The following is a 27,449-nucleotide window of genomic DNA, read 5'->3' on the forward strand; positions in this document are numbered from 1 at the left end:
TTTTTTTAATTGAATTTTTTTAGTTAAGTTTCATAAGGCTATATCTGGATAGGAAGATATTTATGGGAATACTGACTTGTATGGCTTTTTTTATTAGTTATATTGTTTTCATTTGGGACTGTATTTCACAGCTCTTTCATTTGGTGGGGATTCTGACTTTCCATGTGGAATATCTTGGTTTAGGTTGTAATCTATTGTCTTACTACTGAAATCCAAAAAAACCCCAAACCTCTCAAACCTCAAAGAGTTTGGGATTTTTTATAAATGTATTCTTCTGCTTTCCATCTGCTTCTGGGTTTAACTGGCTTCTATTGTATTTGTCTCTGCAAGTGTGTCTGTCTTACTGCTTTTTCTTCTGTAGTCTGTTTGTGGGAAGAAGTTCAAAAAAGTCTTTGTTTTTTTCCATTTTATCATTCTAAAGCCCAGTCTGATGATTGGTACATTTATGAAAGGTAGTGTCAGGACAGGTGTAGCACATTAGTGCAAGTGTTTGTTATAGATCCCAGCAAGAAAGGCACTTGGACTCTTAACATATTGATTAAAATAATGTTTATTGCATATAACCAGAGAAGGAAAAAAGGGGATAGCATAGATAACTTTACATCTGTTCACCTGCTGGAACCCTGAGTTGTACAGCACTGGACAGACGTCTAGGCATGGCAAGCTGTGCAAATCCTGTCTGTAGTGAGATCACCAGCGTTGTAGTCTTTAGAGCTTTTATAGGATGTTCTTGGAAGTAAACAGCTCTGTTTATCATTTCCAAGCAAAAGGATGTTATATGAAAAGCTGCTGCTTCACTTCAAGATATAATGAGACATAGAATTATAGAATAGTTTGGGTTGGAAGGGGCCTTTAAAGGTCACCTAGTCCAATCCCCCCCCCCCCATGAGCAGGGACATCTTCAACTAGATCAGGTTACTCAGAGCCCCATCCAACCCGGCCTTGAATGCTTCCAGGGATGGAACATCTACCACCTCTCTGGGCAACCTGTTCAGTGTTTCACCACCCTCATCATAAAAAATTTCTTTCTTATCTCTAGTCTGAATCTGTGCTCTTTTAGTTTAAAACCATTCTCCCTGTCCTGTTGCTACAGGCTGTACTGAAAAGTCTGTCCCCATCTTTCTTATAAGCCCCCTTTAAGTATTGAAAGGCTGCAATAAGGTCTCCTTGGAGCCTTCTCTTCTCCAGGCAGATTACTCTACATGCAAGTGGTGTAATTGCCAGGTGCCAAGTGGGAGCTGCATATTCTGTCACAGTTAGTCTGCTGAGTTCATCCAGTGGTCTCGGGTGATAAGTACAGTAGAGTGCAGGCCTGCACCTATTCAGGTCAACTGGTATGCTGATCACTAACTCCTTGATGTACAATAGTCTTCTGTTTAAGATCACTGCAGCAGGAACGAAAATCAGTATCACTGGTTTTAGATCAACCTACTAATTATGCTGGTCAAATCAGTTCCAATGTACTTTTGATGTAATTCCATTTTTTTGAGTCGATTTATTTATTTTCACTGAATAAGATAACCTGAAACCGAAATGAGTGTCTACAAAAAAGACTTCCAGTAAACCTGCAGTCTGGAATTGAAAAGACTGGCAGCTTGGGCTGTAGTCTGCTTTTGTTTCGTGCTTGGTCAAAGACTAAGACTGAACTGAAATATTTTTATTCCATTACTGATGCAGCTATTGCATTCCTTCTCAGTCTAGTGCCTTTCACTCATTTCTCTTGGTTTACCTACCTGTCTTCTGGTTTCCTGTTCATTCTTTCAGAAAACGGAGTGCACTCTTGTTGCAGAGGAATGGAATGCACTTCACTCAAAAGAGAAGCAGCAATATATTTTATTGAGATAAAATAATAATTTGACAGAGTTCAATAAGTTTGATGGAATTCAACAAAGTTTAACAGTGCTTTGACATGGTTCAATAAGTTTGATGGCAAGGTTCACCTTAATTACTACATGGAAGAAACATAGAAAAGAAAATTCAGTTTTAATTGAGTTAAAATGATTCACACAGACTGGAGATGCAAAGAGTAAGGAGGACCCTCCTGTTGAGTCGCAAGGCTCAGAGTGGATCCCCTTGCTTTTCAGCATGCTATCACTCACTTACCAAGGATCTGTCGCAGGTAAGGGATCTCTTTGCCTTGGGTAAGGAAGGATCTCAGTCTCAGGTAAGGAATCTCTAACCTTGAGAGGCATCGCTGCTCAAGGGGAGAGTTACCTGGCATGCAGTCCAGCTGCAATTCAGGGAGAGCTCAAATTGGGCCCATCCTGATGGTAATATTTATAGGGTGAAGTAGTTGGCTGCTAGTCAATAGTATAGACGACACAGATGTCTTCATTTTAGCTCTGGTATCTTGTTTTGTATTTTGGTTATCTTGCACTTTGGGGTTTCAAAACCTCCTTTTGAAATATTTTTCAAGACTCCTTCGCTCCCTTGTATGTGAGCCAGGGGCTTTCTAGCTCACAAGTTCACCCCAAGGACATGAGGCCTGTTGCTGCTTAGCCTGAACCAAAGTACAGCTAGGAGTCAAGTGTATCTGTCACAGCTCTCAGCTTCAATGGGAATTCATTGTTGTGTATTCTGTACCATCTCTATGCTTAAAGTCAAGTACATGACTGTTACACAACTCCTTAGTTTTAAAAACTTTAAGATTTTTACATTTCTTAACTTCTCTGACATACTTCTTTGTTCTTTGCAGAAAAGGTACAGTTTGGCTGTTGGTCCTCCCAAAAAGGTTCCAAAAGTCAAGGGTGTAGAGTCTGCAGCAGTGCAAGCATTTCTCAGACGGCAAGAAGAAGAAAAAAGAAAAAAAGGTAACAGTCCAAAATATTTCTTATGGGAGACTTTCATTGACTCTTTGAGACTTTGTCATCCTATTCAAAGCTCTTGCAAATACAGCTGTTGTCTGAAAAGCAGGTTTGTCACCCAATGTGCAATGAGCCAATAGTCACACACTCAGGAAAGACATTATTTATTTCATATTTGCACAAAGATGGATGCTAGGTGGTAATTTCACAAAGCTAGTACACCCTGCAGTTAAGCAAGTAATTTATACAGTTTTAGATTCACCCACTTAGTTACTAAAGTCCTTCCCCAAAATAATTGTTGATAGTTGCTTATCTGTCACCATTTCTATTGGGCTAAGGTTTTCTCTGCTTGGAATTCAAGGTACAGTGTTCTTTTATTCTACAGTGCATGCTCGAGGAGGGAGGGGTAGGTCTTTTTGGTCTTGAATTGAGTTGGTGGTCACAATCTCCCCCTGCTGCCTTTGCCTTTCCCCCAGTTACTGCAGATGTCCACTGACTTCATGCCCATTATCAATTACTCAACTGTCAGTGCCTTCTAGGGTGGGATGTTTCCTTCTTCTTGGTCTTTTAATTCTTCTTCGAGATTGTTCAAGGCCAAATTACTCCAGGATGCCCTTGGTTAAAGAATGCTAGCTGTTCTCTTTTCTGATTACAAATGATTAAGTGTCTTTAGACTGTCAGCTTAATATACATACAAAGAACTTCTTGCATAGAAAGACACAGATCACTCCATATTTTAGGTTAATCTTCAACACAACTACACATCTGTTTCTGGAATTTATGCACATAACTGATGCTGAGGGAAAGCCAGAACTAAGTAAGGACTAGGGATGTTTGCATGCATTCTTAAGGAGTTAAATATTAATCAGCTACACTAGCATTTGCTGTTGGAGATTGGGAAGTAGTTAAGGTGAAGAGATATTGCAAGAAACCATCTGGACTTTTTGGCAACTTAGAAAAGCTTTATCTGTGTGAAAAAATGGTAAAAGTTCCTGTTGTGTCTTAATCTAGTGTATTGATACAGTCTGAATTTTAAATTTGTATGGCAGAGGCTTTGTTTGAGCCACAGTTTTTCCACTGTATTATATTTCATTTAAGTAGCCTATAGAATGAACTAATGCTGCAGTGCTTTTGATGTTAATGTTTTGCTAAAGGTGGATGGCCCAGGTATTCTTCCTCTCCTGGGCCAGTCATGAGCCTGCTCCTTATCCCTGCTGGCAGGTCCAGCCAGAAGCAAGACTGAGCATGAATTCCACATAGGCATGCATGCACACTCACTCTGTACAGTCATGGCCCTTGACAATAACGTAGACAGGGCATAGTACCTTTACAGGCACCCAAAGCATGAGTAGCCCAATCTATTTTCTAGGAATTGATGCTTTTCCTGAGTCTTTCTGGTATTTGGCCCCCACTCCCTTGGTCTGTCCACTAGCTGGTGTTCAGACCTCTCATCCTATTCACCAGCTAGTTCAGCCTGAATTTTGTCAGCAGATCACACACAGACTCAAGGTGGATAGCATACTTATGCAGAAAATAGCTAAAAACAGTTCAGTAAGAATATAGGACAGACTGTGGAGATAGGGCACAGGGCTCTACCAGACAAATGTAGTGACCAGCAGCTTAGTTATCTGTGGCTGGCTGCTTCTGTCTCTCCTCTATACTCCTCTACACAAAATACTCAATACTCTTTGATACCCTCCCTTTCCTCATCTTCCTTTAAAACATCTGCTAGTAAATTCTGTACAGCCTCAAAATTCTCCTGTTCCGTCTCAGAACTCCTTCTATTACCCAGAGATCCTGTAAGTCCTGTACCTCCTCACACAGTAATTCTCCTTAGTTTGCATAGCATTCTGGAGAGCTGCTTCGGTTGAATCACCTTAGTGGGTTTTGCAATAGCAGCATTTAACTTAATTGTTTGCCTTTGTTTGTCAGAGAAGCTGATTCAGGTGGGTTAGCTTGCCCTGTTGGCAGACCTCTGATCACTTTCTGGTCTATTCTGAGTAGCTGTTAGCCAGATATCCTTAAATTACTGTCCTAAATGGTTTATCAGTTTGGAAGAAATTGAAATAAAAGGTAGTGCTTTTGCATAACTTTCTCCTGGCTTTCTTTTGTAGCACTGGAAGAAAGAAGAAAGAAAGAAGAACTCTTGGCTAGACGTATTGAACTGAAACATGACAGAAAGGCAAGAGCTATGGCCTCACGAACAAAGGATAATTTTTATGGCTATAATGGCATTCCTGTTGAAGAGAAGCCTAAAAAGAGGAGGACTTGTGAGAATGTCGCTCAGGCCCCAGAGGCTGAGCATGCAACAGAAGATGAAACTGAGCAACTTGAATATAGTCAGACTGAATCTGAGCATGAGCAAGAAGAATATGAAGAGAAACCATCCAAAGTTGCAGTGAAACCAAAGGCGCCTCCCAAGAGTGCACCAGCACCTCTGAACTTTGCAGAGCTCTTAAGACTTGCAGAAAAAAAACAGTATGAACCCGTGGAAATAAAACCAGTGAAAAAGGTAGAAGAGAGACCCAGAACAGCAGAAGAATTGAGAGAGAGGGAGTATTTGGGACGCAAAAACAAAAGAGTAGAAATGCATAAGAAAAGTGAGAAGGAGATTAAGAGTACAGGGATATCCAGTTCTTCAAAAAAAATGACTTCTCGGAAAGAATCTGTAAATGCAAAACTTAACAAAAGCTTAGTAGATAAACATTCCACACCAAAAGGCAGTCTGTTGTCTTCTATGAGTGGTATTGGTAAGAAATCCAAAGCACCAGCATTGACTGAAAAACACTCACGGTCATCATCTTCCTCCAGATTTGATCAAATGGAAAAAACCTCACAAAATGGCTCCTTAAAAAGCTCTACTGGTAGCAGTCATAGTAAATTACCTGTCAATGGTATTGGAAAGTCTGGCTCAAGCTCTCATGTGCCACCCTCAAAACCAGCAGCTAATGGGGCTCAGAGGCTACCATCTGCTAAAGAATCCAGCCTGAAAAAGTCTGCCCTTACAAAATCAGGAAATGCTGCAACCCTTCAGCATGGAATCAACTCCAATGCAAAACGATCGGGCAGCAGCTTAGGAAAAGGAGGACCTGGACATCCAGGTGGTGGTTCAAGTGCAGGACCTGGGCGATCAAGCAGCAATTCTGGTGTGGGACCTGGAAGGCCAGGAAGTGGTTCAAGCCCTGGACCTGGGCGACTGGGCAGTGGCTCAGCTGCAGGACCTGGAAGGCCAGGCAGCAGCTCAAGCCCAGGACCTGGGCGACTGGGTGGTGGCTCAAGCGTGGGACCTGGAAGGCCAGCTGGCACCTCAAGCACAGGACCTGGGCGACCAGGCAGCAGCTCAAACATGGGACTTGGGCGACCAGGCAGCAGCTTAGGCACTGGACCGGGAAGGCCAGGCATCAGCACAAATGCAGGACGTGGGCGACCAGGCAGCAGCATGGGTACAGGACCAGGAAGGCCAGGAGTCAGCCCAAGCACTGGACCTGGACGACCAGGCAGCAGCCTGGGAACAGGACCAGGAAGGCCAGAAGTCAGCCTGAGCACAGGAGCCAAGCGACCAGGTAGCAGCCTGGGAACAGGACCAGGAAGGCCAGGAGTCAGCCCGAGCACAGGAGCCAAGCGACCAGGCAGCAGCTTGGGAACAGGACCAGGAAGGCCAGGCATCGGCCCAAGTGCAGGACCTGGGCGACCAGTCAGCGGCTTGGGTGCAACTGTAAAACCGAAGTGTACTGTTGTATCGGAAACTATTTCTTCTAAAAACCTAGTCACAAGACCTAGCAATGGACAGATAAATGGAATGAGGTCTTTTCAAGGGCATAGACCTGTGTTTCATCCACAAGGTATAAAGTTCTAGAGCAAATAATTTTTTCACTTAGTTATTTGATTTGTATTTTTTATATATGTCTGAGTTGAGGCCACTGAGGGTCTTTGACAATTATAGATACAATTAGGAAGACTTGGACAAAATACCGTATTTGCCTTTTAAAGAGTGCATTTAACAGTAGAAGGGGTTTTTTTTGTTTGTTTGTTTTGCAACTTTTTTTTTGTTTTACCTATGCTCACATTCCTTGAAATACAGGATTCACACGCCTGGGGTGTGACGTATTACATGGAAAAAAAACTAAGCAGCCTGTGATGGATGTTGGTAGACAAATGCTGTTAGAAGGAAAAGAATTGAAGGATTCACTTCCTGCATTGCTTAATTATGCTTAGTCTTTAAAATTTTGTAGTGGCTTAAATAACAGATACTTAAAGTGGTACATGAAAATTAAAACCACACAGCAAACCTGTGACTGATATTTAAATGTTTTGGCAAATTCATCTTATCAGTAAGCAAGCAGTTCTAAAAATGTATTTCTGAACAGGAACAAGCAGCATGGACTCTAGCAAATAAGTGCCTAGAAAACCTTGAACAAGAACATGGACTTCTGTCTGGTAGTTTCCTCAGGATGCCATTGGTGATACTGATATGTAATCTTCTGTAGCACTACTTAGAGGAAGTATTTCTTTTTACTGAGTTTCTGAGAATTGCTAGTTAACTTGAGGCAGAAGTTTTCCACCTTGAAGGCCAGAGCTATAAAATAAATGTGCCCAAGATATAGCAAGGAGAAGTACTGTTAAATTAAAGTACTGTTAAATTAATGTTATATTAATGATGTTGGGGTTTTTTTTCACTTCCCCTGTCACTTAGGTCTTGGAAGACCACCTATTAGTTACAAGAGACAAATAGAAGATGATGATGATGATGATGAATATGACTCTGAAATGGATGACTTCATTGAAGATGAAGGGGAACCCCAGGAAGAGATATCAAAACATATTCGGGAAATATTTGGCTATGACCGGAAAAGGTAAGAAAAATAGTTTTAAGATATTGCAGAACAAGCAACAGAACAACAGAAATTAATATGGTTCAACAGGTAAAAATGTTCTAGAAATAGGGGAATTGCTGCTATCCAAAAATGGGTTTGTATTCCAGAAATTTAACAAGCATTAGAGCTGCTTCTGTGCAGAAGGGACCTTGAATTTTCACACTGCCTGCCATGTTCTTCTGGGAAGCAATAACATTTGATGCAATAGGACATAGTTGGAAAATAACACAGCTTCTTCCACGTCTTGCCTGTATAGTTCATAGCAATTCTTCCCTATTATTGGATGTTAAAATGCTTTCTATAGCAGTCTGTATTATTTCAGAATTCATCAAATGTGGCTGCCTGAATATGAACTGCTAAATGCAATGGTGTTAGCTGTTCTGTAAGAGGATCTAACTTCATATGACTAGGAACTGCTGGAAAATGAAGGCTCTTATTTGACTTTTTAAATACTTCAGTCTTGTCTGACAATAAGGTATAAGAGAGCAAGCATTTTAAAGGCTTGTAACTTAGATTCTTTCAAAACATTAAAATCTGTGTATGGCAAAGTAATTATTCTTTCTAAGAAGGGATGTGAATTCATAACTCAACTGTACATTATGGTTTTTATTGCGCTGAAAACTAATATTTAATTTCCAGATACAAAGATGAAAGTGATTATGCCTTACGTTACATGGAGAGCAGCTGGAGAGAGCAACAGAAAGAAGAAGCTAGGAGGTATGCATGGATTTAAGCTCAGAAAGTGGGAAGATTGTTTATTGCCCAAGTCATGGGGCTAAGTTAGAGTGGGTATTTGCTGCTTTTTATAGCAGAGGTAAATAAGCCTTACCATTTTTTATAAGAAAGCTTAGGTAAAGATGAAACTCAGCCAGCCAGTGGTGGGTACAGTGAATAAATCCTGTATGATCATTCTCATGCATTCCAAACTTTGCTTGTTTAAAACAAACAAACAACAACAAAAAAACCCCACACCCAACTTTTGCCCAAAAAATCTTTTAGAAGATACTTTACATTTCAGTTGAAAAGCTAAACCCTTCAATTTGTCCCAAACATTACAATATTCTGCTAGTTTGAGGACTGGAAGAAGATTTATTTGGTTTTATCTCTATACATGTGTTTGTGTGTGTATATTTCTATGTATGTATAAAAAGTACTTGACAAACTTTTGTAATTGCTGAATTCAAATATGAAGATTATATCTTCATATTCGTTTTGACCATTGGTTTTGGCCTTTAGAGCTGCACAATTCTTAGGTTGCTATTATAAAATCTGGTGTTTATAAACTCATTTTCTTTTTGGTTTCTAATGGCTGGTGGAACAAGCTTTGTGAAAGTTATAAAGGTTTATATAGATAATGGAAAATATTGGCATATACTGAGTTACCAAATTTTCTTGTTCTACTGAAATGTTTATATTGTTATTCAGAAGGTGCCTTGAGCACTGGAAACTTGCACCTTTTTTAAGTTAGTCGGTGTCCTTATTCTTCCTTGCTCCTGAGGAATAGCTGCAGCTTGTGCAAAGCTATAGTCTGTTAAATGGGGTTAGAGGAAACAACTGGAATTTTACAGTGATATTGCTGTTGACTGAATTCTCTTTTGAAGACCTAGAGTGAGGTTTTGCAGAGTTGAATACCTGGCTAACTTTTAACTGCACATGCAGCATAAAGGAAGGGGAGATAAACTTGAGTAAAATTGAGTTTAACTATTTCAATGCTCAGCTACTTTTCACTGAGAGTTTGGTTAAAAGCATTGTGACCCTTGAAATGAGGCACTTTTTCTAACCAAGCAACCCCACTAAAATTATAGTTAAGTTCTGAGTTGAAATGAAAACTGATGGTTCAAGCCAGAGTTTTATCACATAGATCCTGTTTGTTTCTATTCTTAATTTGGATGACTACAGTTTCCTGAATTCAGGATGACTTCGCTATGCTTCTTTAGTCATAAAATCCATTTTAGAGCCTGTTCTGGAGCAGTTTAGCTCAGAACAGTCAAATCCTCATTGTTGTGTGGTTGAACTTTTTGCATTGAGGTGCATGCTACACTACCTTATGTTGCTTCATAATGAACTATGGATGTACAAATGCACTTGGTAGGGCTGCAAATGAGGCAGTAGCTGATCACAAAATGGTAACTTTGCTATGCACCCATTCCTAGTATCAAACCAGCAAGACTATCCTGCCCTTATTTATTGAAGAGGAGATCAGTGATTGCAAATACTGTTTTAAGTATGACTTTCAACATACTGACTTCTAGGAAGCTGAAGAAATCATGCAGGGATGTAGCTAGAACACACCGTATTAGCAGAGTCTTTTCCATGGGCCTGTTCACCAGAGTCATGGCAGCTAGATGGACTGAGGGTGGAGCAATGTTGTGCTTGTAGCTACCTGAATGGTGCCTCAAGCCAGGAAGTTGCAACAACATCTTTTGCTGCTCTACTGTTTGACATATCCATTCTCTTCCTTGCCAACGTAAAAGGTTTAGGTGGCTCTCAGAAGTTGGTAAGAGTCAGTCATGCTATGACTTGTATGTAGGAGTTACATTGGCAAGAATTGATGGATGTGTTTCAACAGCTGCTTTTCAGAAAAAAATGACTTTTCATATTAAAATAAGTTTTTTCACAATCTTGATTTTTTTAACAAAAGTTTTAAAGAATTTTCCCTCAAAATATTTGATTCTAATCGAATGATAAAATCTTGATTTCTTTTCTTAAAGCTGTATTCTTGCTATAATTAAAGAAAACTTATGACTGTTGAACTGATCTAAAATTTTTGCTAAATCAGCTGTAACAATTTTAGAATTGCTTTTCTTGGGGGAGGGGTAGAAGTAAAATTTCATGGTTTTGAGTAGTAGCGTATAAAGGATTTCATCTTATTTGGCAGCTTGAGACTTGGTGTTCAGGAGGACTTAGAAGAATTGAGGCGGGAAGAAGAAGAATTAAAACGCAAGAGACAGTCTAAGAAGCTGAGGACACGTTAACTGACTTATGGTGTTGACTTTGTTCATGTTTCTGCTACCCTTTGCCTCCATATATCTCTTATTCTACTTCAGTTTCCATTTGCTTGTTAGAGGGCAAAAGAATATTTAAAGGGATTAAAGTACTGAAAAGCAAGGCTTTAGTTTGACCTAAATAAGATATTTATTTTTAATACTTGCCAGGGTTGGTTTTTTATGAAGAAGTTAATGCACTAATGCATATTAAGTGGAATAAAATTAACAGATGTTTCCATTGATTAAACCAGTTCAAGATGCCAGCAGAAATACTGACTAGCTATGCACTGACTCAGAACTGTGTGGGCCCATATACCAGTAAACCAATTTTGCATTCACTTGAAAGAAAGGAATAGCATTCTTGTTCCCTGATATTTCTTGAGACTTAGAGAAATTGCTTTATATCCTACTCTGTCTCCCAACTTGAGCCTCAAAGTATTGAAATGTCATCTTCTGTACAGAAGCAGCTTGGGTGTAAATTCAGCCATTGCCACAGGTGTTCAAAGCAATAAAGTGCTGCATATTTTCTGATTTGAGGACCCATAAAAATAATTTGAACCTCCTTATTTCTAAACAGAAAAGTGCATGTTATTTGCAAATTGTACAGTTACAGATATGGCCAAAAAAGTATGTTGGCTTTTGTTGTTTGTCAGGAATTCCAATGCCAATCTAATTCAGTATGATAAATACACACCCTGAAAACAGGAATTTCTAGTGTTTGTATATAACTTGTGCTTTTGGGCTCAAGCGTATGCTTGGGAATTCTTTTCCTGCCCTGTAAATCTTCACATTTGTTTAACAGCTTCTGCTGCTTTTACAAATTGTGTGTGGTGCACATGTTTTTTCTTGCATTAAACATCTGATGTGTTAAATGATTTAAAATGTGAAGCAGTCATTTATCTAATTAGGTTTACTATTTAGAAAGCACATCAGAACTAAGTTTTGTTAGAATGTGTTTGCAGCTTTTCAATATTAACAACTTCATGTTAACTAGTTAATACTTGTGATTAATTTCATCAAACCAAAAATCTAAAATGTTAAGTATAGCAGGAGAGTTAGTTCAGTTACTTACCTTAATGCCCATATTTGCACATTATTTCTAACTATGCACTTAAAGACTGTTTCTTTCAGTAACTGAATTTGTTTACAATCAGCACAGGGTTCATGTAAGTCTACAGGAGTTGTACTATGAGTCTGAAGCTCAAATCTGGTGTTGCATCTACTTTGATTTCCCCAGGTTGCCCTTCAAAGCTCACCAGTATCACTACTTGGCTTTGCCTTGAGCTCCAGGACTCCATTGATAGTACCTCTGGCTTCAGCTGCTGAGGCTGTTATGTTTTAATGCTGGAAGTACTTGGAAAAGTACAAAAAGGGCTTTATGTGTTGGGGGGGGGCGGGAGGGGAAGTAAAGGAATAAAAAGGAAAAATTACCTTGTAGAGAAACAACTAAGGAACCTTTCCTATCAGGGGGATATTCTTAACAGTGCTGCTTCTAGGAAGCAGTTCAGATAGCAACCTGTAAGGAACAACCTTGGAAGCTGCTGCAGTTTAAACATCTGACTCTTAATGTAAGAAAAAACAGAATTGCCTTTTTAAGATGTTTTCTGTCAATGTTGTAGCATTTCACTGCCTCAGTAAAACACTGACATGAGTAAGCTATTGGGATAGATTCTATGAAGTAATTCAGTATTAGCTGACAGGGAGCCCAGATGAAGATGCCATCGTTGCTCCTCTGTATTTTTAATTTTCTATATTGACTAACAAAAAATGTTTCTCAATGTATGCGCTTGAGACCATGCAAGATAGTGTAACCTCACTGCTTGTTTAGAAGTGTGTTGTATTCACTCTGCTTCATTGGGACCATCTAAAATTTTCTGTTGTAGTTCCTAGAATTGTCCATTTAAGACAATGAACACTGGGACCATGATCAAGTTACTGGGTTTTTTTACTTTTTAATTCTTTTTAGATGGAGAAAGGCTCTAGGTCTGTCAACCCAGACCGCTATATCAGCTGTGAGCAACTTCCTGCCTGGTTGGGAAAAAAAGTCTCTTATGAAGCAAAAGAAATATATTAATTCAAAATTGGTTCAGTTGGGAATTAAATCTGCATTTCAGATAAATATAGGTTAAATAAAACCTGATTATTTCACCACTTTATGATTATTTAACCATGCAAGATCAGTTAAATCTCTTGATCTGTAAAGCACTTTGTCCTTTGTCTTTTAGATGGTGACTGGAATGTACTCTGCTAGCCTCCCTAAGACACTGTATAACTGTTTCTTCACACAGTGATCATTGCTTAAGTTTTGTCTATTTCATATGAAAAATTATTCGAGGACACATTTGTAATTTTACAGTCAAGAAGTACTTTCGCATAATTGGCCTGGGATGCTAATGTTTTTCAAATTTTGTACAAATGTTTGGGGTTTAGTGTGTTTGCATTTGCTGCATATTTGTAAATTGGCTAGGAAGGAACTGGATTTTTGGTTTTTAATTCCTGACCTTGTATCCAAAAACACATTTACTCTTTGCCAGCTTAATAGTATTAATCTAACGTGAGTACTTCAGTACTTGTCCAAAGTGCATCTGAATTTGAGGTTAAGAAAAACTGGAAGAATGCTTATATTGGTTTATGAGGATCTGATGTTAAGCTAACAATTGTATTTAATGAAATTCTGGTTTGGTTTTTAGATTTTTAATTCACTGTTTGACAATGTGCCTTTTTTACTAAATTGTGTCAAAAAATAATGAATGTAGGAGTATAAAAAGGTTGGTCGGTTTCTGCTATCTCAGATTCTATATCCTTAAACTTGATAGTGTGAAATGACATACTTTTCATAAAACCCTTCCAGGTCTGGCTTTGATTGCACAACTACAGTAGCTACTTCTTTACTGCTAATGCTAAATCAAATGAAGGGCACTTTCTATTGATGACTACTTTTTGAAAATGTCTTGTATTTACACTTGAGCTGTATTTCACTTTACAGTGATGTCTTTTGGGGGCCAGGGTTTCGCATATCACAGGAAGCCTTAGTGTGCAACTCTGTGCTGTGCTTTAAAATAAAAATCTTTCAAGAAGTATATGAGATCTCTATGGAAATCTGGATTTATTTTTGTGTAAAGTCCAAAATATTGTCCAGGAAGACTAATTTTCTATTTTTTTTGCATTTTGTAACATAATCTAGTAGCTGATGCATATTTCTAGATATAGCATATTTCTGGAGACCAAAACATGTCAGAAAGAAAATAAATATATGGAGAGACTGGTGTTTAAATTGTGATGAATGTACTTCTATTTATTTTGGTGAGTGGGTGTGATGCAATATTAAAGTGTTAGTGTGTAAATAAGGGTGCTTCTAGTTTTAGCCAATGATTTTTTTTCTTTGGGGATAACATTTGTGCACAATGTCTTTTTACACAATGTGACAAATCAGGTTGAAAACTCATACATAGCTTAACTGTTTTCTGGTGCTGTCAAGGAAGTGTATACTTTTGCACACACCAAATGCATATAAGTTTTGCAGAGTATGTATACAATAAATTACAGGCATTAAACATTTTACTGCTATTTCTCATTGGTTTACTTTTATGGAAGATTTTTCAGAATTCTCTTCTGCTGGTTTCCTCTGAGCTGTCACATACAACAGCATTAGGCTGAATGTTCTCCAAGAATCCAAGAATAGTTCTCTTGTTTTCGTGCTGCCAGCAAGAATGTATGAAAAATTAATGGAGTCACTTAAGCATTCAGAAAAGGTCTGAAAGTTGTGGGCATCTCCCGCTTGTGACATAATATATATGTTTGGAGGTACATGTACTTTAGAACGATAATATACACAAGTGTGCCAGTTGCCTTTAATCTCTTCTAGCTGGAGTGTGGTGTTTCATCCTGCAGTTTCATAAGCAGCATCTTTCTCAGATTCTCCTATTCCAGTGTAAATAATCTGAACCTCCTCGATTGCTGTCTCCTATGGAACTATTTACTGCTTTGACAGGTGGAGGTAAATACCAGTGACTGTTCTGATCAGCTAGTGCTGTGACCCATTTCCAAATAGATAAATGAGTACACATCAAAGTGAGCCCATCTGCCTTTCTTTTGAAAAAGCAATGCTTGCACACTCTTGTGCTTAAAAATATATATATATTTTTAAATCATATTGCAAATTAGCATTTAATCAGTGTCCTATGAGTACCTTGTTTAGAAGGCATGAAAACTTACCTTGTTTGGAATTCCCTTGATTTTTAATATATCTTAATAGCTGTAAGCAGTCATTATTTCAAAGCAAATATATTCTGTTCAGGTGGAGAGTGATTCTATGTTGAGTTATTATCTTAATCCAGCCAGTAAAGCTGTACTTCTCTGGAAGCAATAAAATTATTTTACTCAGGTTCGGAAAAAAAATAATTCCAGATTTCCCTCATTTGAAGGCAAATTTTAGTTGAAATTTATTTGAAATAACATTTTAGTTCCACAAGACAGAACTTGCAGTTTAGTCATCCCATAGATAGCCTTTTCTTACCACTTCAAATGCATATGGAAACATTTATTTTTTCCATGAGCCTAGGGATCCCAAAAGCCTTTGACATATCATGCTTAACATACTTTGTGGGATGAAATGAATGACAGAAGAGGTTCCTGAAGTAATGAAACATGTCACCGGTTTAGTCCTAACATCTCTGCCCACAAGTGATGAATGGCTTTGTTTTCCCAAACTGTCTGGTACTTAATTTGCTTTGGGGATTTCTCTACTCAGTTCTTCATGGGAGTCTTAATTTTTACCTATATCCTTTTCCCTGCACTGGCAAATTCATAAATTTCTTTGTATGCTGGATGCAACTTCTGTGCAGTTTCTCAGTGTTCCTTGGTTGAGGAAGGACAAAGTGTCTGATGCCATCTCCTATCATTATTATGTGTGTGAAAGTTGATAGCAATTGACAATTTAAAGAGAATCAAGAGCTTCAGTGGGTTTTTATCTTGTTAAAGGAATGGGCTTGATTCTGACTTGAAAAACACTTGAGTGTAGAGTTCCAGGCTTTATTAGTGCACTTGGAATAACTGTGAGAGCATACTTATGCACACACTGAGTGTAAAAGGATGTTTTTAAGTGCCTTACATGTACTTCTCGATGTATTTAATCTCTTTTGTGGACTTCTTCATGAGAGGTAACTAGCTTCCTTGAATGACACAAGTAAGGATATATAATGTTTGTTATGGGTCTGTCCTCAACTCCCTATCACAATAATTCTCCTCCCCGCCAGCTTCTTCCAGCTCTTGCATTGCACGAATACTTTGTGGTCTCTCGACACATCCAGTAAGTAATGAGATTTGTCCAGACAAAGAAGTGGTGTATATGTTAGAGTGCTACACCTGTTGATTGACCTGCTGCTCTGCAATTGATAAAGGACTCTGCTTATCATTATTTTTGCACAGGAGGGGCACTAATGTGAGTCAATCCACTTTATCTGGTTCCTGATTTCTATAGAATATGCAGGAAGTCTGTTTTTGAGACCTCTGCAGCAGTGTCAGTTGTAACTGTAAATGATGTGTAGACAGGCAGCCCAGTCACATAAGGTGAATCTTCAGAGTTCATGCAGAGTGATGCGCTGTTGTTAACAACCCTCTTCCCCAGCCAAAATGAGTGAACCAGCAAACCCTTTATTAACCTGGTTTCTGTTTGCTAGCTGCCTGTACTCAGGGAAGGTGGTGATGGCAGCGTATAGCGTGTGATATGGGCCAGGGCTATGGGGAGCCCTGTTTATGTGGAGTGTGAGAGATGCTGAACCTTGCAGGAAAAATTAACTAATTTATGGAAGACTATTTGCTGCCATATGCAGTTGGCACGGAGGCCTCAGGTACCTCAAAACTGTTTGGATGGTGCTTTTAAACTGAAAGTTATGACGTATAAAATGGTCGCAGTGTAGTTCACACAAGTGACTTACTGGTTTAGAACAAAGGTGAATACTGAGATAAATAACGCTCTTGCTTGTGATATTTCCAGAGCTGAAGCCAGTTTGGGTTTTGTGAGGAAACTTGCTCCTGCCACTTATGTTGCACTTGGTCTTCACTTATTCCCCAAACTTCAGTATCTGGGATGATCACTTGACTGTATTTCAGAACTGCAGATTTTGCCCATAGGGTTTAATATTTATAAGTTCAACTTGTAATTTCCTTTCCATTACTCTTAATTTGGACAAGTCATAGTATTGCATGATTTTCTCCACTGGAGAAAACTCTTTGAAATGCTTCCTGAATTGTAGTTTCACGTTATTGAGAACCCTTTCCCTTGGCTTTGTTCTAAACTAGCATACTTAAAAATACAGGATGCCCCCAGGTAAGCAGAGGAATGAGACCAGTATTTGGAGTAGTATGAAATTTTAAGACAGTAAAAATGATGCTGTTTTCCTTTTGTGTGGAGCTGAATAAAATTCAAAAGCCACATGCTGTGGAACTGGCTCTGTGTTCCACAAGACTGTCATTTTATTTTGACCCCTCCCTTAGCATCTGAGAAACTGCAGCCTATTTTCTCTATAATTAACCACCTTAACTTTTCTACCAAGTCTCAAAGAAAACATCTCAGTCAGTAAGAGGACCTGTACTGCTGGCAAAATGCTATGTTTTTTAATACATAGGGTGATATTTTATGGAGAAAGGAGTTGCAATGCATCCAACTCTCACTTTATTACTTGATAAATGCCAGTTTGGGGAATTTTCTGTAGCTTGTTTGGTAGGAATATATGCAGAATGCCATGGCCTCATTTGGAAGAGCATGGCATTACCAGTCGCGCTGGCTTTACCAGTTTATTTGTGCTGAAAGTTGATATCATTTGAAAGCTCTTCTAGAGCAGACAGTGTTTGATAATATATGACTTGATCCTGAAAGCTAGGTTTTGTATTTTTATCTCTAGAAATCATATAAACTTAGAATTGACACCAAATCAAAGAGATGTTAGTCAAAACTCTGGCCAATAGATAACCAAATAGAATAAAAGAATGAACCTTTCTGTAGCAGATAAAAATTTACTATGTCCAGTAAAGGAAGCCTCACTACTGCTTCACAACCATCCACAGATGGTGTAAGGCAAGGTGTGTTTATCTTCAAGACTGCATTTAACAGAACACCCTCGTTGCTCATGGAGCTATGGTATCTCTCCATCTGGCCGTGTTCAACTTCAGCACTACCCTGAGTGCTTCTGGCCTGCCTCGTACTACTTTGGCTGATTGAAGCAAGTGTGTAAACATACACAGATGAAGTAAATAACCAGCAGAAAATATCTTCAGAAATTACAATTGTACTGCTGGCTTCCTTCTTGCTTAATGCTTGGGAGGTGCTGGGCTCGGGAAGTTAAGAGCCAGCCTCAGAAACTGAAATATAGAAGGGAACTTTAGTAACAAAAGGTAGAGATCAAATGACGGGGGGGAGAGAAACTGCTGGAGGACCAGTACAAGGTGGTACATGGGGTAGCAAGGCTGTGTTCTGTGCAGGCAGAATGTTAGCCTGCTAGCAAGGTATTTCATTATCTAGAAATTAGTTGGCATTAGGATCTGTTAATACGGAGTTATTCATTGCAGATGATGTTTAGAGCAGATTTTGAGTCAGAGGACACAGACACCACCCTGAATTTAAAGGAGAGTTGAACAGTGAGTACCAAGAAATTTGGATCAGTAGTTTGGGTGCACGCTTAGTCAATGGTGACCTCCAAGGCTCGCACAGAAACAGTATTACCACTCTTACTCTTGAGATGATAGTGGTGTGTTGCTACCAAGGGTATGTTGTTACTGTTCTGGTTTCTATGATTATTTTGGTTATGTATACACACAGATTTTTAAGTGTTTCCAAACATCTAACCTACTAACAACCGTGAATATCTATCAGCCTTTCCTAGTTGTTTTTTACTGTGAAACAGGGAGAAATTTAAAATTCAAATGCTTGAGATTAAAAAATTTAAAAGGAATGCTGTATTCTCAAACATTAGTCTATGCTAGGACCTTTCTGAAACAAAATTATTTTCAAATTGTCTATTAAAAGGGTTTAGATAAATGTTCATGAAGATCATTCTATAACAGCCCATCATAAGGTTCACTATGTTTCCACCCTCCAAAAAAGCATGTAGCCACAGAGTCTGTAGGAGACAGGGGTGAAGGCAGCTGCCATTGCATGTGTCCCAGACCACAGCTCTTGGGGTCCCGGTAACGCTTTAATTTCCTGTTTCTCCTACCACAAAACCCAGTTTGCCCAGAATACTTGCCCCTGTTCACAGAGGGTCTCTACCACAGAGCCCACCACCCCAGAGAATGCAGTGTGCAAGGTTATACTGGTGACAGTCCCCAAGACAAACTTCCTTTCTCCCCTCTTCAGGGCAGGGGCTTCTCTGGGCCGGTGGGGTTGGGGACACAGCACCTAGCATACTGTCAGCCTTGCATGTACGGTGCAGAGTAGAGCCGGGGGCTTGGAGGTGATGTGCCAGGTCGCTGCTGCTGTTTCACGTATCCTGCCCTGCAAACACCCTCCTGGAGGTCAGCAGCTTTTGCACAAATATGGGCCTCGGGGAAGGGTAGGACCAAGCAAAGTCAGACACCAGGAAGGAGGAAAGACAGTTCTCACCATATCTTCCATTCACAGAGAGTCAGTCCGTGGCAAGTTCGGCATCCTACCCTATGCCTCACCCATTCAAGGTCCCATAACCCTTTCCCCCTTGCCCTGGGGTTCGCAAAGCCCCAGCTGCCATTTGCTAGGGGCTGAGCGCCAGCCTGGCTATTTTCACCACTCCCACTGCTGCTGCAGCCATGGGACACTCTCCTCCTAAGTGCCAAGCTATGGTTTCTGCTTCTGGACAGGCTTTCACTATGCTGGGTACAAGACACTGTTGTGAATCCACCTAGCTGGGATTCTCAAGTGCAAGAAAGACCAATATGTAATGATCTTAGCATCCTATGGCAGAAAAAGATAAGGTCAGTCTCTCTTATTTAAGCTGAGTTGTCTGTTAATACCTCCTTTCTGAAACTTGGTTGCATTGAATGTGGACAGCTGGAAACTAAAGTATCTGCTTGACATTATACATCAGCCTCTGATATGGAGAACATCATGTCTTAATAAGCAATATTTAAAAATAACCAGATGCTGATTCATTGAGAAAGCTCAAAGGGCCAAAAAGCAGATCCTCAACGTGTGTAAGTTATTGTAAGTCTGCTGAACTACAGCAACATGTCCTGGCAGAGGGCCTGTGCTGCTGCTTGAAAAAAGCGTATGTCAGGTTCTGCCTTGTTAATGGACTGTGCAGAAACAGCTTAAAATCTAAACCTGTTCTTTTAGGAGTCCTGCTAGTGGTACTATGACCTTCTTTTCCATAAAACAGCTAACGACTTTGCAGGGATGCAGATTTATTTTGAACTTGCCTCACAGTACTTCTTCAGTATTATTCACAAAACAACATCCAAAAGATAATGACCGCTGTCACTGACTACGATCACGATTGTTTGCAGAACTTCATTACTGAAGAGGTACTGTACTTGCTGGGCAAGCAATATATAGCACATACTGGAATCTGCAGTGCCAATTCTTGAGGGACTGATCCTGAGCAGTCCAGTTGTGTGGCTTTCCTTTGAGGCTGTGGTACTCTCCAAACTGAACACTGAAATTGCAAGGTCATTCATTGTGTCACAGACAGCAACTTCAGCACAGAAGCAGAATGGCATCAGTAGACAATACGTATGATGGAAAAACTTGATAAAGGTTGTTCTAAACCTAATTATTTTCTGCTATGGCTGTACCAGCAACAACCTTCGTTCTTGATTACTGTCTGCCTCACGCCTCATTGAGCAAGGGAGGAAAAAATTGTATGAGCTTTCTTGAAGAGATCTTAACTACTTGTAGAAGCATGCTGCTGTCCTGTTATGATCTAGCAGTTTTCTGGTGGGTTATGGGGATAGGACTAGCATTTGTCTCCATTCACCTAGCTGAATCCACTGTGTTTTCCACTGAATTGGCCATCAGACTTGCACAGTCCACTTTCCAAAAGGCAGTTTTCTGGTATCTTTACTGTGTGGTAGGGAGGCTTAAAAAGTAAGAGATAGATTAATGTAGGGAAGGAAGTTCATTCCAGATTTTTGTTTACATACTTGTAACTCCATAAAGTGGCAAATCAGTTGTGATACTGTCAACACAGAGGGAAGAAATCCCCGTAATATCTATGTATGCTTTTGTACCTGAGATTACTTCTCTGTTATTGCACACAGCCAGATTACATTCAAAACTTGTATTAGTTCAGTGAAAGAAGAAATAGAGAGGAAAGGAGGACAGTAGTTGCGAACTGTCTGGTGCTGTCACCCATTAGAAGCGATCTGCTGGAGGAACATTTGTTCATCTCCCACATGAGCTCTGTAATGTTTTTCTGCAGATTTCATTTTTCCAGTGCAGGAAATGGCAAGCACACTCCAGGATACGGACCTGCCAAGTGGGTGCCCCAGGAGCAGTGCGTGGGGAACCTGCAAGACCTCTGTTCTCCGGCCATGAGCGCCACGTGTGGTATGCCCTTGCCTGTCATCTTGAAGAAGGCGGCTAAGCAGGCTCCCAGATAGCTGTAAGGTTGGGTTTTTTCCACAGATTTCAGCCTTTTTTAGAGGCTGCGGCCTGGCTGGCAGGTTGATGTATACCCTGACAGGTGGAAATGGCACGTCGCCGAGCGCTCTTTGCATTCATCTGCCGCGGTAAGGTAGTGAAGCGTGTATGTGACCTCCGGCTCGCAGACCCATTAGAAGGAAAATTTAAAAAAATAAGGATTTTCGTTGTGGTTTTTTGGTTTTTTTTTAATACGGTTCCCCCGGAGAAGAGAGCCACCGAACGCGGATGCAGCCGCCCTGAGGAAGGGGGCGGGCGCTCCGCGCAAGGGCTGTTGGGAGGCGGCGCCGCCCCGCCCCGCCGCCGCCGCCATGGAGTTCTCGGAGGAGGCGCTGAGGAAGCGGCTGGGCAAGGTGCGCGCGCCCGGGTGGGAGGGGGCGCGCGGGCCCCTCCGGCCGTGGAGCTGCTGCCGCCGCCGCCGCGGGGCGCCGGGCTGGGGGGAGGCTGAGGCGGCGGCGGGGGGAGGGTTGTGGAAAAGGCCGGGTTTTTAGGCGGGGGGAGGGAAGGAAGGGAGCGGCTCACCTGAAGCGGGAGAGGAGGGAGCGGGCAGCGCCTGGCGGCCCCCCCGGTCGGCAAGAGTTCCCGCGAGTCCAAACCTGAGGTGCTGTGAGGGGAAGGGCAGCGCTGAGGGAACTGTGCCGCCCAGCCACCCGCCTCTCCCCTGCGGGCAGCGCGGAGCCGTCTTTAATGTCGCGATCGTCGCTTGTAAAAGACCTCTGTGCCGTTCGGGGTGCAGGGTTAACGTTGCCGTACCGCAGCCGAGTTTAAAGTTGCCCCACGCATCGTTTTATTCCTGTGGCTCAGGACACAGACAGACGTGTGAGGTGCTGCACGCCTCTGAAACCTTACTCGGCGTGGGGAGTTACCCGCGTTCTCGGGGATTTGTCGTGACAATCCCTGCGTTCGTATCGCCACGCTTTAGAAACGCTGATTTGCTTTCATAGCATCGCTCTGAGGTAAAGGTGTTTTAATTTCCATAGGAGAAACTGAGGTATGCATATTTAAATTTTGGGCGTGCCAAATAATTTTAGGTGCCGAATGAGAAAGGTCTGTATCTGACTCACCTCATAAATCTTCTGATCTTTGGAAAAGAACAAAATATTCAATAGGAATGCCTCATCTTGCATTACAGTTAAGAAGGGGGTCAGCTAGGGAAAGATGGCTTTGATTTCACAACCAGATGTATCAGCACTTCTGAAAATGAGTTAAGTTGTGGAGACATTCCTAATTTGAGCACCTTTGATTTTATTATTTTTTTTAACTGCTTGACTTTGCAGTATCCTGTAAGCCTGAATGTGGAGGAGCTGACTAAAAGGTGTTTCCTTTCAGCAGCTTTGTGTTTTCTTGTATGAAGTGGAAAATAGTCATACCATCCACGTAGCTGTAGTATTGCTGCTGTTTCTGGTGGGTGCCTTACTGAAGAGAGTGTAGATTTTAGCTACTACTTCATGACAAGTATTCCAGTGCAGTGAGCAGCTCTTTAAGCCGTTGTCAGGCCACAGTTGTGTTTGCTTAGGTGAGGGTTCCAGGACAACTCCTGACTTCCTAAAATGAGAAGCAGATGCTCTAAAGTAGGAAATGGAAAATAGTCTTGATAACTTTAAGATGTGGGAGGATGCAAATCTCTTGGAAGTTCAGATATCAGACTGGCTGGGGACAGTCTAAATGAAGTAGCAGTGATTCATTGCTGATAATTACTTTCAGATCACATTTCAAGCGTCAGTACTTCTGCTGATCTGTGGGCAGGCTTACCGTAGGTGGGAAAAAGGGATGCGTTATTTTGTTTGAATTTTCTCAGCTCTCAAGGACAGCTTAAACATGGGAAAAAATTCCTAAAGGCTAATTACTTAACACGTTTAATATGTTTATGGCGATCAACATCTTAGGAAACTCTTCTATAATGTGTGCAGGTGGATCTGAGTTTTTAGTAGTAACTGTCAGTAATGACAGCTTCTTTTTTCTAAGGGGTTTATATTTTTATGTTGGTTTTGATTATTGGGTGCAGAGGAGACTAAATTTTATTAAGCCTCTGCTCACACAGTTGTAAAAAGGAAGGAATAGTATATAAGGAGTGATGTTCAGAATTTGAGTTCTATTCTAGCAACAGCAGACCTGCGATACCTTTAAGGCTTTTTTTTTAATCAATTTTTTTTATAATTTATTTCACACCAAAACCATTTATAATACTACAAGTAATTATTACCTTCTCCTTTTTGTGTTTCTACTTTCTCTTGGTTCCTTTTCCCTATCTGTGGTAATGAAAGAAAAAGCCTTTGAAATGAAACATTTTTTTTCTGATTTTTTTTCTCCACCTTTTCCAGTATAAGTTCAGAGACCTGACCATAGAAGAACTAAAGAATGTTAACAAGACCTACCCAAACTTCACGTTCTCCATGAACACATACAGTAAGAAGTGATATAGTTACTTTGAACTAATTGTGATTCTTACTTGTCATAGGTTCAGACTGTGTATAATAGAAGCTAGTGTATCTTTCAGTTGTGTTCCTATATTTATTTTGACTTGCAGTAAAATTTCTCATGCCATGTGACTGTTTTTTAAAGTTCTTCCAAGAATGCATACATATAAAAACCTGACTCATTCACTAAATTTCATTTTAACTTGTCAGTAATTGTAGAAGATTGATGTTATTTTAAATTCTTGATATGTAACAGCATTTTTCCCATATCCCATGACTGTCTTGAAGGCACTTTGATGTCTTTAGCTTATCAAGTGTAACTTCCAGAATCTCTAGCCTGACTGAAAGTTCCTACAACACCAGAATTACCCAGGACAAGGGATTTTAACACTAATGATGTGATTAGTTGTACCAATGCAATTTTCATTAAGATTCCATTAAGGAATTATCTCAAAGGGGGAGGGGGGACTGTAGTAACATTTTAGCATTGGTTCTTTCAGGAGCAGTGTATTTGATTTCTGAAGAAAAATTAGCGTTGTATATTGGTAGTCATGGATGGGATTGCCATGCTATATTTGAAAGGATTTATTATTGTTATTATTTTAAATCACATTTTTAATTTCAGCCTTCAAGGATGGATCCCAGAAGGACCTCCTGAATTTTAGTGGTACTGTTCCAGTGAAATACGGTAAGATAAGTCAAATATAATTTCCTTACCAGTTATGAATCTAATTGTAGAATGTGTTGGGTACTGCCCCTTAACAATATACTGTGCAGCTTCTTTAAAGGTGGCTATAAAGTATTTTGCATGAATTGGCAGAAGCCACTTCTACTGCATAAACAAGTGCCTTTGTGCACTCATAGATGCTGAAATGAGATGGTATTAGATAAGTCAATTAACTATTAAAAAATCATGTAGTTTGAGACTGGGTAGGCAAACTCTTTGGTTCTGTTGGAGGTTGCATGAACTCTACAAGCCCTATGCTTGTATAGGCAGTGTCCAAAAATAACTAGTTGGTAATTTTTTATTTTTAACTTAAAGTCTTTGAAGTCTGAGGTAAAGCTCTTAATAGATGCCTCTCTGCATCAGTTGTCGAGTCCTAAAATAAGTATGAAATGGGTAGCTGTAAGAGATTTCTTTGCCTGGAAAAGGCGGACACGTTGGCTGATAGAATACCCTGGGAAACAAAACAACAACAAAGCTTTATATTAAGGACACAATCGGTAGCATGTCAAGTTGATCCAGACAAGTCTGCTTTTATTAACTAGCCTAAGCAATGTAAATACTTTCCAGTGTGAATCTAGAAAGTGATCTGTCAAGCTTTTTTTTCTTTGATATTATGAAGTGTGAATCACATGCAAACGTGCCTGGTTTTTAGTGTCTCTTCTCAATGTGGAAGTTAGCAATGGCTTTTGTTTTGTGTTGAACAGGTAATTCCTATAACATACCTATTCATCTGTGGATTCTGGATTCTCATCCCTTTGCTCCCCCCATTTGCTTCTTGAAGCCGACCGTGAACATGGGCATTTTAGTGGGAAAGCATGTTGATGCTCATGGCAGGATTTATTTGCCCTACCTGCAAAACTGGAGCCATGTAAGAGAAGGAGGGGCTGATGGGAGGAAAGTATTTGGGAATAAAGCATGCTATCATATGGAGATCAATGGAGGGGAGTGGATAGAGTTTGGGGCTTTTTGTTTTCTGCATTTTTTGTTAATCTTAAGTATGTAATGATTGTGCAAAGAGAAGTAGAATGTTATGTCTCTTGAAATTACAGCTTTCAGACTGTCTGGAGCGATTGTAAAGGAAGCTATAAGTGATTGTAAGGAAAATTATTTTAAGCTGAAGAAAAAAGGGACTGACTTTGTTATAAAGCAGTAAAAGCCTCATGTGGACCCTTTGATACTTTTTCCTTTGTTGCTGTGAGTAATGAATAATAATACTAGACCAATTGACTATCCCTCAACAAAGTTCAATGGAAGTTCCTACCTTTTGGGTATGTCTCTTTCAGCAGAACTCTGAAACATTGGCATAGAGATTCAAAAGCCAATGCTGTTGCTAAATGATTTTATGCACTGTATTAAATAACTTAAATATGACTGTCAGGCCAGTAAAAATGATTTAATGGATGCTAGTTTTCTGAAAAGGATGGGATATATTTTTCATTATTGGTCTAGAATTTCCCAGGCTTTTCCTTTACCTACAATGTTAATGTAAGTGTTAAGGGTGTCAATATTTATAATTTGATTAAATTTTGTATAGCTGTGGTTCTTCACTGCAGTTTACAGCTGATACCACTCTATGAAATAGCGAGTCAACTGTTTTATCTTCTCTATTGCTATATTTCAGCCTAAATCAAATGTCATTGGATTAATCAAGGAAATGATTGCAAAATTTGAGGAAGAACTCCCTTTGTATTCACTCTCCTCTTCGGATGCAGCCAGGCAATCAGAACTTCTCTCCTACATTGCAAAGATTACTGAAGGTGTGGATGTTTTCATATATTTGTTTGTAATGTTCCTACACAATCCCTGTTTTATTTATTGCTATTACTCAATATAACAAAGATGCCTACACAATTTTAATATCTGAATTTTTGGTGTTTGCATGTCCACAGTGTTTGGTATTTCCTCTGTATAATCAAAAGTGCCTCTTTTTGAACTGAGAGCTCAGATTCTCTTTATTTGAATAAGCAGCTCATTTTGGATGTTTGCATTTAAACCTACTGTAAAATGCTGTAGACTTGGTACTACTCATTTGTTGGAAATTACTGCAGCAAAACCCTGTGTGAGATCTTGTGGAAGGGAAATGTGATTTTATTATAAACAAGTTGATTTTACCCAATCACAGTCATTCATTCTCTCAGATCTCATTCACCCACATTCTCGGATCCGCAGTCGTAAGCCCTGAGACTCGCCTGACCACACTGAGGACAAGGAGTGCTGGCTGTTGAGCCCATATGATGTCTCTTGGGCTCGTTTTGTTCAGTGGTGACAAGCTGATTTCGGACTTGTCTTTTACACCCTTTGGGAGTGGATGCTATTTGACATTTTTGCCTCATTACTTTATCTCACCCATTGTAAGTCTTGGGCAAAATTCATTAATTTCATGGTTCTCGTGTTTTCCTTATCTGTGTATTTTGTGGCTTCAGTCCTGTTGTTGTTCATCCTGATGTATTTTTTTCAGGTTAGTCTTTTCTTCTTCCTTCTTTTAGTGAAACCACAGATGGCCATCTGTGGCAACTAGTGCAAACCTTTCCCTTTAACCCTTTTCTGCTGTTTCTTCTGGTAATTGTGTACACATACATGCTTGTGAGCACATGCCTGTGTATGCACAATACATGTTTCTAGTCAGTCAATGTTTCTGTTACATATCTCTCTGCATCATAGTTAGAATGAGAATTGTTGTGTTACCAGTAGCATTGGCTAAACAACCTCAGATCATTGTATTTTAATCAAATTCCATTTTGCATGTCTTTTCAAATTACAAAAAAATTTACAAATTTTATGACCATGGTATATATTCACACCTGTAACAGTAGCAAAGGGAGTATTGTTTCTATGGTCTTTAGTGTCTATCTTCTTGCTATTGTTATGCTCATATTTTCCATTTAGTGAAAAAATATTCCTGTCCAGAGAGGAATATTTGTGTTTTACACCTTGCAAGTTGTGATGAATTTTTTGTGGTCAGGCTTGACCGCTATTTTGAAGACGTTTATGCAGTATGGTTTAACGCTGGCACAACCATGATCCTTTA

The 27,449-nt window shown here is 39.9% G+C and overlaps 1 protein-coding gene across 7 annotated transcripts in view; it reads left to right on the top strand.

Moving 5' to 3' along the window:
- UEVLD (UEV and lactate/malate dehyrogenase domains) overlaps positions 1–27,449 on the top strand; it is a 51,902-nt gene that overhangs the window by 8,630 nt on the left and 15,823 nt on the right. For 2 of the 7 annotated variants that reach the window (XM_075047944.1, XM_075047942.1), the window contains exons 2-6: positions 2,696–2,810; positions 4,919–6,646; positions 7,498–7,657; positions 8,318–8,395; positions 10,557–13,745. In XM_075047944.1, the coding sequence (XP_074904045.1) occupies positions 4,996–6,646; positions 7,498–7,657; positions 8,318–8,395; positions 10,557–10,653 (1,986 nt within the window). In that variant the 5' untranslated portion in view covers positions 2,696–2,810; positions 4,919–4,995 and the 3' untranslated portion in view covers positions 10,654–13,745. Of the gene's footprint in view, positions 1–2,695; positions 2,811–4,918; positions 6,647–7,497; positions 7,658–8,317; positions 8,396–10,556; positions 13,746–21,030; positions 21,631–23,598; positions 23,684–24,319; positions 24,383–25,125; positions 25,290–26,042; positions 26,179–27,449 lie in introns of those variants that run through there. The other 5 variants (XM_075047943.1, XM_075047946.1, XM_075047948.1 and 2 more) reach the window with 5 other exon arrangements.

This window comes from Buteo buteo, chromosome 16 (assembly GCF_964188355.1).
Source record: "Buteo buteo chromosome 16, bButBut1.hap1.1, whole genome shotgun sequence".
Classification (NCBI taxonomy): domain Eukaryota; kingdom Metazoa; phylum Chordata; class Aves; order Accipitriformes; family Accipitridae; genus Buteo; species Buteo buteo.